Source organism: Theobroma cacao, chromosome 2, assembly GCF_000208745.1.
Source record: "Theobroma cacao cultivar B97-61/B2 chromosome 2, Criollo_cocoa_genome_V2, whole genome shotgun sequence".
Taxonomy (NCBI): domain Eukaryota; kingdom Viridiplantae; phylum Streptophyta; class Magnoliopsida; order Malvales; family Malvaceae; genus Theobroma; species Theobroma cacao.
The window spans coordinates 5,876,637-5,890,598 of NC_030851.1; the positions used below are offsets into that span (position 1 = coordinate 5,876,637).

General features: G+C 35.8%; 2 protein-coding genes and 1 pseudogene across 3 annotated transcripts; all 3 read left to right on the forward strand.

The window, feature by feature from the left end:
* Positions 170–2,598, forward strand: LOC18608092 (anti-sigma-I factor RsgI6). The gene is made up of 6 exons (XM_018115217.1): positions 170–222; positions 365–584; positions 709–872; positions 969–1,067; positions 1,281–2,063; positions 2,147–2,598. The coding sequence occupies exons 1-6, from the start codon at positions 178–180 to the stop codon at positions 2,507–2,509; spliced, it is 1,674 nt and encodes a 557-aa protein (XP_017970706.1). The 5' UTR covers positions 170–177; the 3' UTR covers positions 2,510–2,598.
* Positions 4,296–7,417, forward strand: LOC18608093 (annotated as a pseudogene).
* LOC18608094 (anti-sigma-I factor RsgI6) lies at positions 8,822–11,934 on the forward strand. 2 transcript variants are annotated; one of them, XM_018114766.1, is made up of 8 exons: positions 8,824–8,840; positions 9,000–9,071; positions 9,236–9,285; positions 9,678–9,900; positions 10,083–10,249; positions 10,363–10,461; positions 10,603–11,394; positions 11,530–11,934. In XM_018114766.1, the coding sequence occupies exons 2-8, from the start codon at positions 9,017–9,019 to the stop codon at positions 11,875–11,877; spliced, it is 1,734 nt and encodes a 577-aa protein (XP_017970255.1). In that variant the 5' UTR covers positions 8,824–8,840; positions 9,000–9,016; the 3' UTR covers positions 11,878–11,934. The 2 variants fall into 2 exon arrangements, with proteins under 2 accessions (XP_017970254.1, XP_017970255.1); XM_018114765.1 differs by having other exon boundaries at positions 8,822–9,071.

Here is a 13,962-nt window from a genome sequence, read left to right on the forward strand (position 1 = left end):
TCTACTAGTGCTAAGCAAAGGTACTCTCATCATTATGAAAAAGATAAATAAAACAAAAAAAAAAATCACTGCTTTGCCATATATATGCTCGAAGCATGCATGCGTGCATTCGTTATTATTTCTCTATCAAACAAAAGGGACAAATAATTAACAGATGACAAACATTTTGCAGGACTCATGAAAGCCAAGGCATTGTCCTATGATTATACAGCCAGCATTGAGGTAAGATTTTCCCTACAATTCATTCTGGAAATATAATTAATTAAACCTCCTATTTCATGCCCATAAAGTATGGAAAGAATTCTTTTTCTTTTTTAATTTTTTGGTTGGGCAAAAATGCTGAATATTATCTATCAAACTTCAGTGTTTAGCACAACCTCACAAACCTCAGTATGGTGGAGGAATAATTAAAAACCCAGAGTTGAATGGTGGCTTGATGGGATGGTCTACATTTGGGAATGCCACAATGGAACACAGGGAATTAAATGGCAACAAATTCATCGTGGCTCGTACCAGAAACCAATTCTTCGACAGTGTCTCCCAGAATCTTTACTTGGAAAAGAACAAGCTCTATACCTTCTCCGGTATTGCCTTGTTTAAGACATTTCTCTGATGTATATATACCACTTAATATGATCAATTAGATTCTACAAGTTTAATTTTGATCTAGAATGACATAAATTTTCTATTATCTTTGCGTTCATGAAGCTTGGGTACAAGTCAGTGAAGGGAATGCTGCAGTGAGGGCAGTATTCAAAACCGTAACTGGGTTCAAGCATGCCGGTGCAATTGTTGCCGCGTCCAAGTGTTGGTCCATGCTCAAGGGTGGCCTCACTGTGGATGCGTCGGGCCCTGCTCGGCTTTACTTTGAGGTAATAATTTCCTCTTGTTTTTGCTCAAGGTTTCCTTTTATTATCAACATCAGTTTGTTCTAAAAACTTAAAAATTAAAGTTGCTACTTCTTTCAGAGCCATAACACCTCGGTTGAGATATGGGTTGATAGCGTCTCGTTGCAGCCATTCACCCAAGAAGAGTGGAAGTCTCACCAATTTGAAAGCTTAGAGAAGGTCAGTACATATAATTTAATGACATTGTCTAGGAAACTCTGTGCAATACACAAACGCATTAAAAGTATATTCAAACAAAATTATTTCAAAAAATCTAACTAATTTTTAAGGAGAGTGAGACCTTAGATATTAGTTGCAGGTGCAAATTCCAGAAGAAAAGACATTAGTGCATATTTGAATGGAATAACTCATAATCAAGCTATAATTTTGCAGACCAAGGGAAGAGTCAGAATCCACGCAATGGATGCACAAGGGAACCCCCTAGCAAACTCGAAGATTACCATCCAGCAAAAGGCATCAGGAAAGCCAGTTGGTTGCGCTACTAACAAGAACATCCTCGACAACACTGCCTACCAGAACTGGTTCACTTCGAGGTTTACACATACAACCTTTGAGGATGAAATGAAGTGGTACAGCACTGAACCAACCCAAGGCAAGGAGGACTATTCGGTCGCAGATTCCATGATGCAATTAATGAAACAACGCAACATCTTGGTCCGGGGCCACAATATTTTCTGGGACGATCCCAACTTCCAACCGAGCTGGGTTCCGTCTCTCCAACCGAAAGACCTTTCCGAAGCAGCCAATAAAAGGATTAATTCAATAATGTCAAAATACAATGGTCAAGTAATCGCCTGGGATGTTGTTAATGAGAATTTGCATTTTAATTTCTTCGAAAGTAAGCTCGGGGAAGATGCTTCTAGCACCTTCTACAAAATGGCTCATGATATTGATCCATCGACAACTTTGTTTATGAATGAGTTCAATACCATAGAGGAGAGCGGAGATTCAGCATCGACACCGGCTAAGTACCTTGACAAATTGAAAAGTGCCCAAGCTATGCTCGGTGCCAACGGTAACCAGATGGCTATTGGGCTTGAGTCCCATTTCAGCGTTCCAAACCTCCCTTACATAAGATCTTCGCTTGATACTCTCGCTGCCACAAAGTTGCCCATTTGGTTAACAGAAGTGGATGTAAAGAGCGACCCCAATCAGGTAATATTTCCTCCTAATCAGTTAACAACATGATTAATATTCAATTATAAGTATTTTTGTTGGTTGACTCTTAATTACATGAGCAGGCAATGTTCCTAGAGCAAGTTCTGAGGGAGGGACATGACCACCCTGGTGTTGCTGGCATAATAATTTGGTCTGCCTGGAAGTCACAGGGATGTTACCGGATGTGCTTGACTGACAACAATTTCCAGAACTTGGCAACCGGTGATGTTGTTGACAAGCTGTTGAAAGAATGGGGAATCAAGACCACCTTAGAAGGCAACACCGATGCCGACGGTTTCTTTGAGGCCTCTCTTTTCCATGGAGAATATGAAGTGAAAATCACTCATCCGGCTGCAATCGATTCTTCCCTGTCTCGGAGATTCAAGGTGGAACCTACACATGCCTCTGAGGAAAACACAATGCTTCTCCAACTTATCACATGACTCCCTTTCATTATTGTTTCCTATACAGTCACCATTAAACTGCTCTTGTTTATGACATAGAACAATAAAAGCAGATTCAATCTGCTACCTTCGATTATTTTCTTGCTATAAAAGTTTCAAACAATGACTATTTCCCATTTTCTTTAGCCGCAAATCTTCTTTTTTGCTACATATTCTTATGCCACCGTAACTTGCTCACAAGATATAGAATAAAAACCTTTAATTGGGTAAAAATCGTTCACACATAATTAGTTGACTAGCATTCTTTCTTCCTTTAATTAACACAAACATGTGAAGTCAACCAGCTTGTCTAACATTTCTGATTCCAATTAATAAAGAAAAAGATTCATTCCTAAATTTAATCTACACCTTTCTTATACCATTTGGAAAAATTGTAAAGATATTTAACTAATACTTAATATACCTCGCTAGCAAAAAACCACAAACCCTACTTCATATCTCTCTTTGAAAGGCTTTGCAGTCTCCTTCTCAGAAAGTTTTCAAGGTGACTTTCATTCATTTTGTCTATTATATATATATATATATATATTATTTCTTATTTTATTTGCAATTTTAAAAGATCATTTTATATTATTATGGCGTCTTCGTCCGTCCCCCCCCCCCCCTCCCCCCTTTTTTTTGTTGGAAGAATGAGGAATGTATTAACTAATTTATATGCAGATAAAAATATATAAATCTGATCATCCATGTTATATATTTTTTCAGTTGTCCTCAACTTACTAAATTCTAAATTGGCTGTAAAATTGATATGTGGATTCTAACGATTAGCTTTAACTTTTTATATGTGTGTTTATATTTATATATTTTTGCCATTTTACTATTTTTTTTTTGACATATCAATTAAAGAAATTATGGGCTTTGTATGACTAGTATTATTTAAAAAATTAACAAACAAAAGGTCCAATACATAGTTAGCCCATGACCCATGTTTGAGGTTACATTAGTTAACGTGATAGAGTTATGGAAATGCAACAATCTGTATCTACCATACCACATTAAATACACATTTCCTTCAATTTGTCATCAATTGCACATATATATAATCTCAGACGTTGGAATACCTTAGCAGAAAGAAACGTTTTCAAATCAAATAATTGAAGCTTGGTAAGGTCAGCTAGGTGTGGGACATTAAGAACTTTTCTTTGAAGGAAAATATAGAGGAAGATCGTCGTCTATCTCTTCAGCATCTCTTAGACATTATTAACATTCCCCTTACCATAGCTTATTAGTTCGTAAAATCTCCAACTTTAATCTTCATCTGTAGGTGCGGAGGAGGACAGACTGCAGGTTTGCCGATTCCTAGTTAAAAAGATAGTAGTAAATTTTGTTTCTTATATTGTATATATGTATTTAATGAGTATCCACATCAATTATTTCCAAGACAGATGTCAATATATATTAATTAGATTCTATGGCAAACTTAATTAGTGACCCAAAATGGGGATACTTCACATATTTAATCCCTGTTTATTATTACAGGCTAAAGTTGTCTGGACATTTACTTGAAATTTCATTTGTTTGCCTTGATTATATACCACATTTAATATCATGCCAAAAAGCATACCCCCCTTCCTGCTTGAGTACAAATGTTTAATTAATAGCTTAAACTCATGACGTGAACCTTTTGCTTTTCCATAAGAGTGACTTATAAAACTCGTGGCTAAGTTCTAGCTAGCTTTTGCTTATCATTTCTCTCTTTTTTGCCCACTGCATGAAATTTAAGGTTGAGACTGTCAAGCTGGAGCTCTCATACAATTAAACATTAATGAAGATTGAGCTGGAAAACAATTTGATTATTTTTCTGATCTTAGGTACTCTCCACTTATCAGGTTTGTTTCCTATAAATTTTACACCTTTTTTCTTGTTTATCCTTTCGTTTTCTTCTTGTGGTTAAGTTTGTCATTTAATGAAGGAGATTTGACTTGAGATCTTTTTGGATAATCATTAACTAATTGAGGCATAATCAATGTAATTGATTTCTTAAACCATGGCATAATCCATGCCTTTACCTTAAGCAGCCACTTATCGTAACTATTTCTTTCCTTGTTATCACCATCACCACTTGTATTTAAGCACATCATGCTTCATGAATAAAATCATCTGATAGAGTATTCAAACTCTTCATTATTTGTATATTGCAGCTTTGACAATTTGATCTATAATTGGTAACTGAGTTGGCGGTGCATGTCACATTCCAAAATGAGAATTTAACTGTAAATCCTGTCTATCAACTTTACTACAAAAAGAGGGTGAAAAAGAAGTTCATTGTTCCTATACAGTGAGGCTAATGCTTACATTTGCCGAGCACAAAACAAGATTTTTCCTCTCCATTTTAGTTCTTACATTCATTTACTAACTAATTAGCTGTCTTTCATATCTCTAATTCACTGTCATATTAATTAGACTTTGATCAATGATAGCTACAGTACTGGTGGTAAGTAATGGAGAAAATTTTAAAGTTTGATATTGAATAGTAAAAGAAAATCATTTGTTTTACAGGGTTTGAAGCTAATGCCTTATCTTATGATTACACAGCAAGCATTGAGGTCAGCTAGAATGTGAACCGAATTCTTTTGATAGCACCAAATATATACAAAATGATAACTGATTAAATTTATTTTGCCCCTTTTCCTACCCCAGTGTTTAGAAAATCCTCACAAACCTCTGTAGAGTGGAGGAATCATCTTGAATCCAGAGTTGAATGTTGGCCTGGAAGGATGGCATGCATTTGGAGATGCAAAACTGGAACATAGAGAGCTTGCTGGCAACAAATTCGTTGTGGCTCGTGGCAGGAATCAGCCAAGTGATAGTGTGTCACAGAAGCTTTATTTGCAAAAAGAGATGCTTTACTCTTTCTCTGGTACACAACCGCATGTTTGCATATATTTTATTGTATGACAGTGTACTATAAACCCAAAACTTCCATCTTTCACAGAAGCTTATAAATGCTGTTTATATTTCTCATATAAGTGCTTTTCTGTTTTATTGAAATTACTATATTGAATGGAGTTTCAGTAAGAAGTGAATCTTGTCAAGGCATACAGCATTGTCTTAGGCAAAGGTGTTGAATAATACTAACGTAAACTTAAATATATATCAGCTTGGATACAAGTAAGCGAAGGAAATGCACCTGTAGCAGCGGTTTTCAAAGCAGCAACAGGGCTCAAACATGCTGGTGCAGTTGTTGCTGAATCTAACTGCTGGTCTATGCTAAAGGGTGGCTTCACTCCGGATGCCTCGGGCCCAGCCGAGCTTTACTTTGAGGTACTACTATTTTTCTTAGGGTCTTTAATATATTCTTATGTCCAAATCTTTTATTGCCCATGATAAAGAATATATATCATAATTTTTTACTTTAGAAAAAAATTAAGTTCTCATTTATTAGTTTAATCTCATAAGAGATTTTAATCTGTTTAGAGCAAGAACAGATCAGTTGAAATTTGGGTTGATAGCATCTCACTCCAACCATTCACCCAAGAAGAGTGGAAATCTCACCAAGATCGAAGTATTAAAAAGGTAAAATTCCCTTCATTTTTTCTTTTAATGTTCGATATTGTAGTTTGAATTGTCCGAACTATGAGCAAGAAACATTAACATTGACAGATTCGTAAAGCTAACGTGAGAATCCAAGCAGTTGATAAACAAGGCAATCCCCTGCCGAATGCTACAATTTCCATTGAACAGAAGAAATCGGGATTTCCAGTCGGTTGTGCTATAAACAAAAATATCCTGACAAACACCGCCTACCAGAATTGGTTTACCTCAAGGTTCAAAGTCACAACATTTGAAGACGAAATGAAGTGGTACAGCACCGAAGTGTCCCCTGGCCATGAGGACTACTCACCTGCTGATGCCTTGCTTAACTTTGCCAAGAAACATAACATCGTGGTTCGAGGCCACAACGTCATCTGGGACGATCCCAAGTTCCAACCGGGCTGGATTTACTCACTTTCTCCTGCAGCTCTGTCTATGGCTGTCGATAAAAGGATAAACTCCGTAATGTCAAGATACAAGGGCCAGCTTATTGCATGGGATGTTGTTAATGAAAACTTACATTTTTCATTCTTTGAAAGCAAGTTAGGGAAGCAGGCTTCCGCAAAATTTTATAAGTTGGCTCACATGGCTGATGGGACGGTCCCTTTATTTTTGAATGATTACAATACCATAGAGGACAGCAAAGATGGGAAATCCGCAGCAGCTAAGTATCTTCAAAAGCTGAGAGAAATTAAAGCTTTTCCTGGCAACAGTAATTCACGGATGGGGATTGGGCTTGAGGGTCATTTTAGTACTCCAAACCTTCCTTACATGAGAGCTTCCATTGATACTCTTGCTGCCACTGGATTGCCCATTTGGCTTACAGAACTTGATGTTCAAAGCAGCCCCAATCAGGTAATCATTAGGTTCGATATCTGAATTCATAACCTGTTTTTAGATGAAATTTTCTTCCAAAATAACTGAAATTTTTGAACATATTATATATGTTCCCCTAGATGTTAACCAATTGATATACTATTTGGAGCAGGCCAAGTATTTGGAGCAGGTTTTGAGGGAAGCACATTCTCACCCTAAGGTGGATGGCATTGTAATGTGGGCAGCATGGAAACCACAAGGTTGTTACAGGATGTGTTTAACTGATAACAGTTTCAAGAACTTGCCCACTGGGGATGTTGTAGACAAACTGTTGCAGCAATGGGATTCGAAGGCCCTGCTGGGATTCACAGACTCTGACGGTTTCTTTGAGGCCTCCCTCTTTCATGGAGACTATGAAGTCAACGTCACACATCCTTCTTCTTTGGCTCACAGCTTCATGGTCGTTTCAACTAATGCATCCCTGCAATCCCCACTGATATTTCAAGTTTCTGTATGAGCAAATTTATACAATATTACTAAATTCGAGGATTTAAATAATAAAAATAATTAAATAAGAAATAATTTTCGAATGACGAGCCAGACTTAACCGAGCTCACCAAACTCAGCCACACGTGTGGACACCTCTAGATTCTCTTGTGTACGAGCAAGTGGCATTGTAAACTGTTGGCAAGACATAACATGCCATCTTGGTTATATACTTGTCAGCAAATTAATTGTTGTTGATTTATTATGCTAAGGTTGTCAATCTGCCTGTCCTTTCTTTAAATTCTCAAAGCATTAATCGTTCTAAACAAAATAAATATTTACTTTCCTTAAATATTTCTCTTACTAAATTTAGTTGTCACTACAACAGCAGGCTCAGCACGCTTAGATTAAATCCCTCTCCTTCCTTCCTACCCACTGTTTTCTCTCTAATTCTTTCAATCTTCATTTGCCCCTTATAGCTACTAAAAAGAACATACTTCTACCCCAATACACGTTGAATTTTCTTTAGAGTCTATGGATTTGAAATGATTATTTGTGAGATTCATGATGTCTATTTTTGAATTCCATAGAATGAAGAGGGACATTCCATTTTTCTCTGATTCATTATTCCTTTTGCCTTTTTTTTTTCTTAGAGAAGCTCTAATTAAATATCTGATCTACTATTTTCTTTTGTAATTTTTGTTCTTCATAAAATATTTTTATTATAAACAAAATTAACAATTTTACAAATTCCGATCAATAAAAATTACTACAAAATTTTTGCGTTTACATCATATTCACTACTTATTTAATTAATTGAAATAGTTTTCAATTACAATTATAGTTATGTCCATTTCTTGTGATTATGTTAATGTATTGGGACTTTATCATTAAACAACTAGAATTTCTATTATGTATAATTCACCGAGTTCATGCAAGGGACGATAGGTTTCCCTTTTTCTCATCCACGTTTTTAGCCTATAATGTATCTCACAGAAAGGAAGCGATAGACCTATATATTTTATGGGTTGGTTTGGTTGCTTTGAATTATTAGGAAATTCCAAAATATTCTCAACTGAGTGAAAGAGTTAATTAGAAACGATTCAACTTTCAATCAAATGCAACATAATTAAAATACATACGTATATACATATTCAATCATATTAATATCATGATATAGAATTCCATTGGTAATAAATTTCATTTATTCAGCCTTTATTCGAACCTATTTCACATGATCTGCACCGGGTTCTTGCCTATTCCTGATTTGGACGACATTTAAACCAATTGTTAAACTTTATTGCCCCCACAATTCAGTTCATTATGATCTATTAATTATCTTTCTTAAAATAAATGGATATCATTTTCAGCACATTCATACATACATACATACATAAATGATATATAAATTTAACTCCAGGAATGCTTCACGGGACAAGCATGTTAGCAATTTTGCTCTTTTTTAAGTGATTATGTCCGTTACTATATTCTATGGGATGACTGTTCTTATATTCGCTGCCTTGTGTCTTGGGCTCTTGCCTTGTTTCTTTTCCTTTTAAAGTTTCAAATTGTCTTATAAACAGCGCCAGTACAACTAGTTATAACTTGCATTCTTCGTATTTTATTACATCAGGATAAGTTGGTGAAAAGATGAAGATCGCAGAGGCTCGCGTCTTATTTCTTTCATGCATTTTCCTGGTTTCAGGTTTCTCTCCCTTTCTCTAAAAGCAGTGACATCATAATTTTGGACACGCAAAGATAGTTTGCGGACCCTGCGGCAGCCTGTCTTTTTCATTATTTTAAGGATATCTTAACCAGTTTTTATTGTTGTGTCACTAATGATCTATCTGCTCTCAACTGGTTATGCAGGACATGGCAGCATCTTCGCTTTCCCCTATGACTACTCCGCAACAACAAAGGCAAGAGAATCTTCTAGCTATGTTGCTTCTTAATTTCCCGGTCTAATTACCAGAACTGTACTGCTTCTTTCTGAAAAAGAATACTTCTACTTCCATTGAAACATTAATGAATTTCAAACATTTTTGAAAAAAAAAAATGGCCCCAATATCAAGCAAGACATTCCTGTTAACTCATCAAAAGTTCTGCATCTCAAAAAGTTTCTTCCCTGCAAGGCCAGTGAGGTATAATCTGGCTTATAATTGAAAGAAGTAGGTTGTAACGGTTGGCATTTGGCAGTCCTCCATAGAAGGAAGTTACATAAGTGCTATAAATTTCACTGAGTGGGTGAAATTTAATGTGCATAATTTATTATTATTACTAACTCTTCTCAACTCATATATGTATCAAGCAGTGTTTGGCAGCGCCGAAGAGGGCTCAATATGGTGGAGGGATAATAGTTAATCCCCAGTTCAATCAAGGGACAAAGGGATGGAACTTTACCGGTAAAGGAGCGATCAGGGAGGGAGTATCAGAGGATGGCAACAGGTTTATTTTAGTACATAATAGAACGGACTCATTAGACAGTTTCTCTCGGACAGTTCAGCTTGAGAAAGGAACTTTTTACACCTTTTCAGGTAAATCCCGGTCAAGTTTGGCTAAGCTCCAATTGCTCATCTATTTAGAGGATGTCTAATGATAAAACGATGACGTACTCCAAACTAAACCCCTCAAAAATGAAAAACAAAAAGCTGTTTTTAATTGTGTAACTGATTGGTTCTCCTCCCGAGATTTAATTGACTGACTGATAAATATTCAGCTTGGATCCAAATTAGCAAAGGGAGTGAGACAGTAGCCGTTGTGTTCAAGACTTCTGATGGTAAACTGATACGTGGAGGTGAAACCATAGCTAAACAAGGGTGCTGGTCGCTTTTAAAAGGTGGCATAGTTGCCCAATTCACGAGACCTGTTGAGATTCTCCTTGAGGTGAAGTAGATACTTGTTTTGGTTCTTTCATCTGCCTTTTGGGTATGCACTTGTACGTCAAAGACTGTATTCTTTGGAAACGAATGGATTCATGTTTGTTTTCATAAATGCAGAGCAAAAATACAAGTGTGGAAATATGGGTTGATAATATCTCGTTGCAACCATTCACAGCAAAGCAGTGGAGGTCCCACCAAGAAAAAAGCATTGAAAAGGTAACTGAAAATAAAGGACAAAAGCCTTGCCATTTGTATAGATTATGCCTGAAATGTAAGAAGTTCCAAATGTTTTATCTAAATTGGATATAGACTCTTGAAATCTTTCCTGCCCCACGGTTGCGAATTTGATTCCTGCAGGTCCGTAAGAGCAAGGTGACATTCCAGGTAACATTTGCCAATAGAACTGCAGCAGCAGGAGCTATAATCTCAACAGAGCAAACCATGTCAGGCTACCCATTTGGATGCGGCATGAACCACCAAATTCTCACTAGCACAGGTTATCAGGAATGGTTTGCTTCGAGGTTCAAGCTTACCAGTTTCACCAACGAGATGAAGTGGTATAGCACTGAAAACAAGCAAGGTGAAGAAAACTATACCATCGCAGATGCAATGGTAAAATTTGCCAAACAGAATGGAATTTCTATTAGAGGTCATAATATTCTCTGGGACAATCCCAAGATGCTGCCTGACTGGGTTATGGACCTTCCTCCAGAGGAGCTGCAAAAAGCAGCGACACGAAGGTTGAAGTCAGTGATGTCAAGATATGCAGGACAATTAATTGGGTGGGATGTAGTGAATGAGAATCTGCATTTCCGCTTCTTTGAGGATAAACTTGGTGAAAATGCCTCTTCAGCCTTCTACTCGATGGCTTACCATCTTGAACCAAATACAACCCTTTTTATGAATGAGTATAATACAATCGAATACAGTAAGGATCAGGCCGCTACTGCATCAAAATACAAGAAGAAACTTGAGGAGATTCTGTCGTTTCCAGGAAACGCACACATAAAGGCAGCAATAGGATTGGAAGGCCATTTTAGTTCTGCCCAGCCCAACATTGCTTACATGAGATCTTCCTTGGACATTCTAAGAACAATGGGATTGCCTATATGGCTTACAGAAGTGGATGTGGGTAAAGGACCAAATCAGGTACTACATTCCTTCAAGAAACTAAGACAAAAACAAGCACAAACATTCACTAATTATCTTAAGTAGTAACTTGGAATTCTGTTTTTTATTACCAATTTTGAACAGAGTTGATACTCTGGTATTTGTTCCTGGCAGGCACAATACTTGGAAGATATACTAAGGGAGGCTTTTTCACATCCTGCAGTTGAAGGAATTATCATTTTTGGAGGACCAGAAATTTCCGGATTCGATGTTATGAACCTGGCAGATACAGAGTTCGCAGCAACTCCTGCTGGAAAGGTTGTGGACAAGCTGATTGATGAGTGGAAATCTGGGACTAGAAAACTTAGAGCAGATAGTAGAGGACTGGCTCAAGTTTCACTCTTTCACGGAGATTACAAGGTAGAAATTTACCATCCCCTGACTAACTCCTCAACTACTATCAGTTTTAAGGTTACAAAAGAAACAGAACATAGTACTGTCTTTGCTCAAATCGATGCTTGAGTTTTTGTTACAAGGTCATCTTACGCTTGGCAATAAAGTCAATTTTGTTTTTCACAAGATCTGTTACAAAATTTTACTACATTGGCATGCAAAGCAATCTTCAAACTTCAAGATCAAAAGCTTTCTTGGATATCTTACCTGTACCTTGAGGCCATGGCATATAAACACGCAGCTAAATTTCATGGATGATAATTTAACAAATGAAAAGAAAAAGGACTCCTCATATCATCTGTCACTCGCAACAGAAATTGTTATTTGCAACGAAAAGAAGGGTAAGTTTTTCCACCGAATTACAAGAAAAAGAAAAGCTATGATTCATTGGTTTGGAAAGAAAAGAAAAAAAACATTGGAAACCATGTATTATGTATCTACAGCGAGGAAGCTTAGTCACAAGCTGACAAAATTCAAGAGCAGTAGGCAGCTTTCGAAGCCCTTTGATTCAACTTCTCATAGCTATAAAACATGACACAGCGGCCACAACAAGCGTGATTGCAAAAGAACTCGCGTCATCGAAAATGGCAGCGAACCGCATTTCCTGCAAATCCCAAAGAGTGGAAACCATGAAACGCACCCCATCAATAATCAGGAACACGATAGCCATCCTCTGCCGATACCAAAAGCCCTTCACATCAAAACATATTACGTGGCTCTATACCCCTTTTTTCCACAATTTAATTCTAAGTAGGAGATTGGGGTAGTGCTCTATATTTGCTTAGTTGGGTCACCAATTTTCACGGAAATTGCTAAAAAACAATAAAGATAAAATCCACAAGCAAACAAAAAAATTATATGATTTAATCTCTTAATTATTCATTTAATAAAATAGACTTATCAATTTTTTAAAGCGCTTAAAGACTCATTTTTATAATATAAAATTTTAAAATAATATAAAATTAAGATTTAATGTGAAATAAAAAATTTAAAATTATACAACTACTCAATATTATATATAAATTAAAATTTTATATACTATATCGATTTTGAGAAATATAATGGAGTGAAAATTCAGTGTTAAAAGCAGCCATGATCGTTTTCTCCAATTTTGTAAAACCATGCTGCTTCGAGGATGGTTCCTTTTGATCCGCACGGTCGTTCGCACCCTTTGTCGTGACCAAAGCTCTCCTGGGGTGGATCACACCCATTGGAAGAAATAAAAAAAAAAATGCTTGGAAATATAATACAAACAGGTAGTACTAATACACAAATCAATATTCATTATTAGGAAGAGTTTGTAGTCACTATTCATTATTTTTCTTTTTTAGAAATTGATTATTAATTTTTTTTATGATTGAAAAAAAAGAATTTAAATTTTAATTTTTAGACAATGAATCGTATACTAATCAATGAGTACGAATTGATTATCAATATTAATATTAAAAGAAAAAAAAAGGAAAAGAGTATCACTTGGTAATACATATATTATAATGTGGCTTTTCAAGAGTTGCAAAAGGCTTAGACCTGTGTTTGTCAGATTGTCACCATGGCTTCAGAAATGAAATAGAGAAGCTTACCACTAATTCCAAATTGTTCTATGTTTTCAAATGTCGTGATCACATGAATTTAGACTTGTTTTGCTTTGATTGGTCAATTTTTACTTTAACCAAACAAAATGCTCTCAAAGCTGGCAGCTGGCCAAACTTTTTTTATAGTTCTTTTTACCCTATGGTTTTTTGTCTTATTTTCTTTAAGAACATTGTCCAAATACTCTTGCACTTTAATTCAAACTCTACCGACAAAATTGACCAAATATTAAAAATGTAAACAATAAAAGAAATAAACTCCACTCCATTTGGGAGGGAGAAGAATTTAACTTAAAGTAAGGAAGGAAATACTTTCTATTTTTTTTAATATTAATCATGACTATATGCTCTAAGTTATGGAAAAGCATTAACCATACTTAAAACAATGTGGATAATTATGCCATTTACTTGTGCAATTTTGTATTCCAAAGTGGAGAAGCTAAAATTAAACAGATTTTATTATTTTTATTTTATGGATTGAACCATGATATTATTATTTATTTATTTATTTTTGAATTTGAAAAAAGGGAATTTAAATTTAATTTTTTTAAACAGAAAAATATAC

Bases quoted from the DNA above. Each gene is read 5' to 3' on its own strand.
- LOC18608094 (XM_018114765.1), top strand. From the start codon at position 9,017: ATGAAGATCGCAGAGGCTCGCGTCTTATTTCTTTCATGCATTTTCCTG. The intron at 10,250-10,362 runs GTGAAGTAGATA...TCATAAATGCAG, and splicing joins CTGTTGAGATTCTCCTTGAG to AGCAAAAATACAAGTGTGGA. The intron at 10,462-10,602 runs GTAACTGAAAAT...TGATTCCTGCAG, and splicing joins AAGAAAAAAGCATTGAAAAG to GTCCGTAAGAGCAAGGTGAC.
- LOC18608092 (XM_018115217.1), top strand. From the start codon at position 178: ATGAAAGCCAAGGCATTGTCCTATGATTATACAGCCAGCATTGAG. The intron at 223-364 runs GTAAGATTTTCC...ATCAAACTTCAG, and splicing joins ATTATACAGCCAGCATTGAG to TGTTTAGCACAACCTCACAA. The intron at 2,064-2,146 runs GTAATATTTCCT...TAATTACATGAG, and splicing joins TAAAGAGCGACCCCAATCAG to CAGGCAATGTTCCTAGAGCA.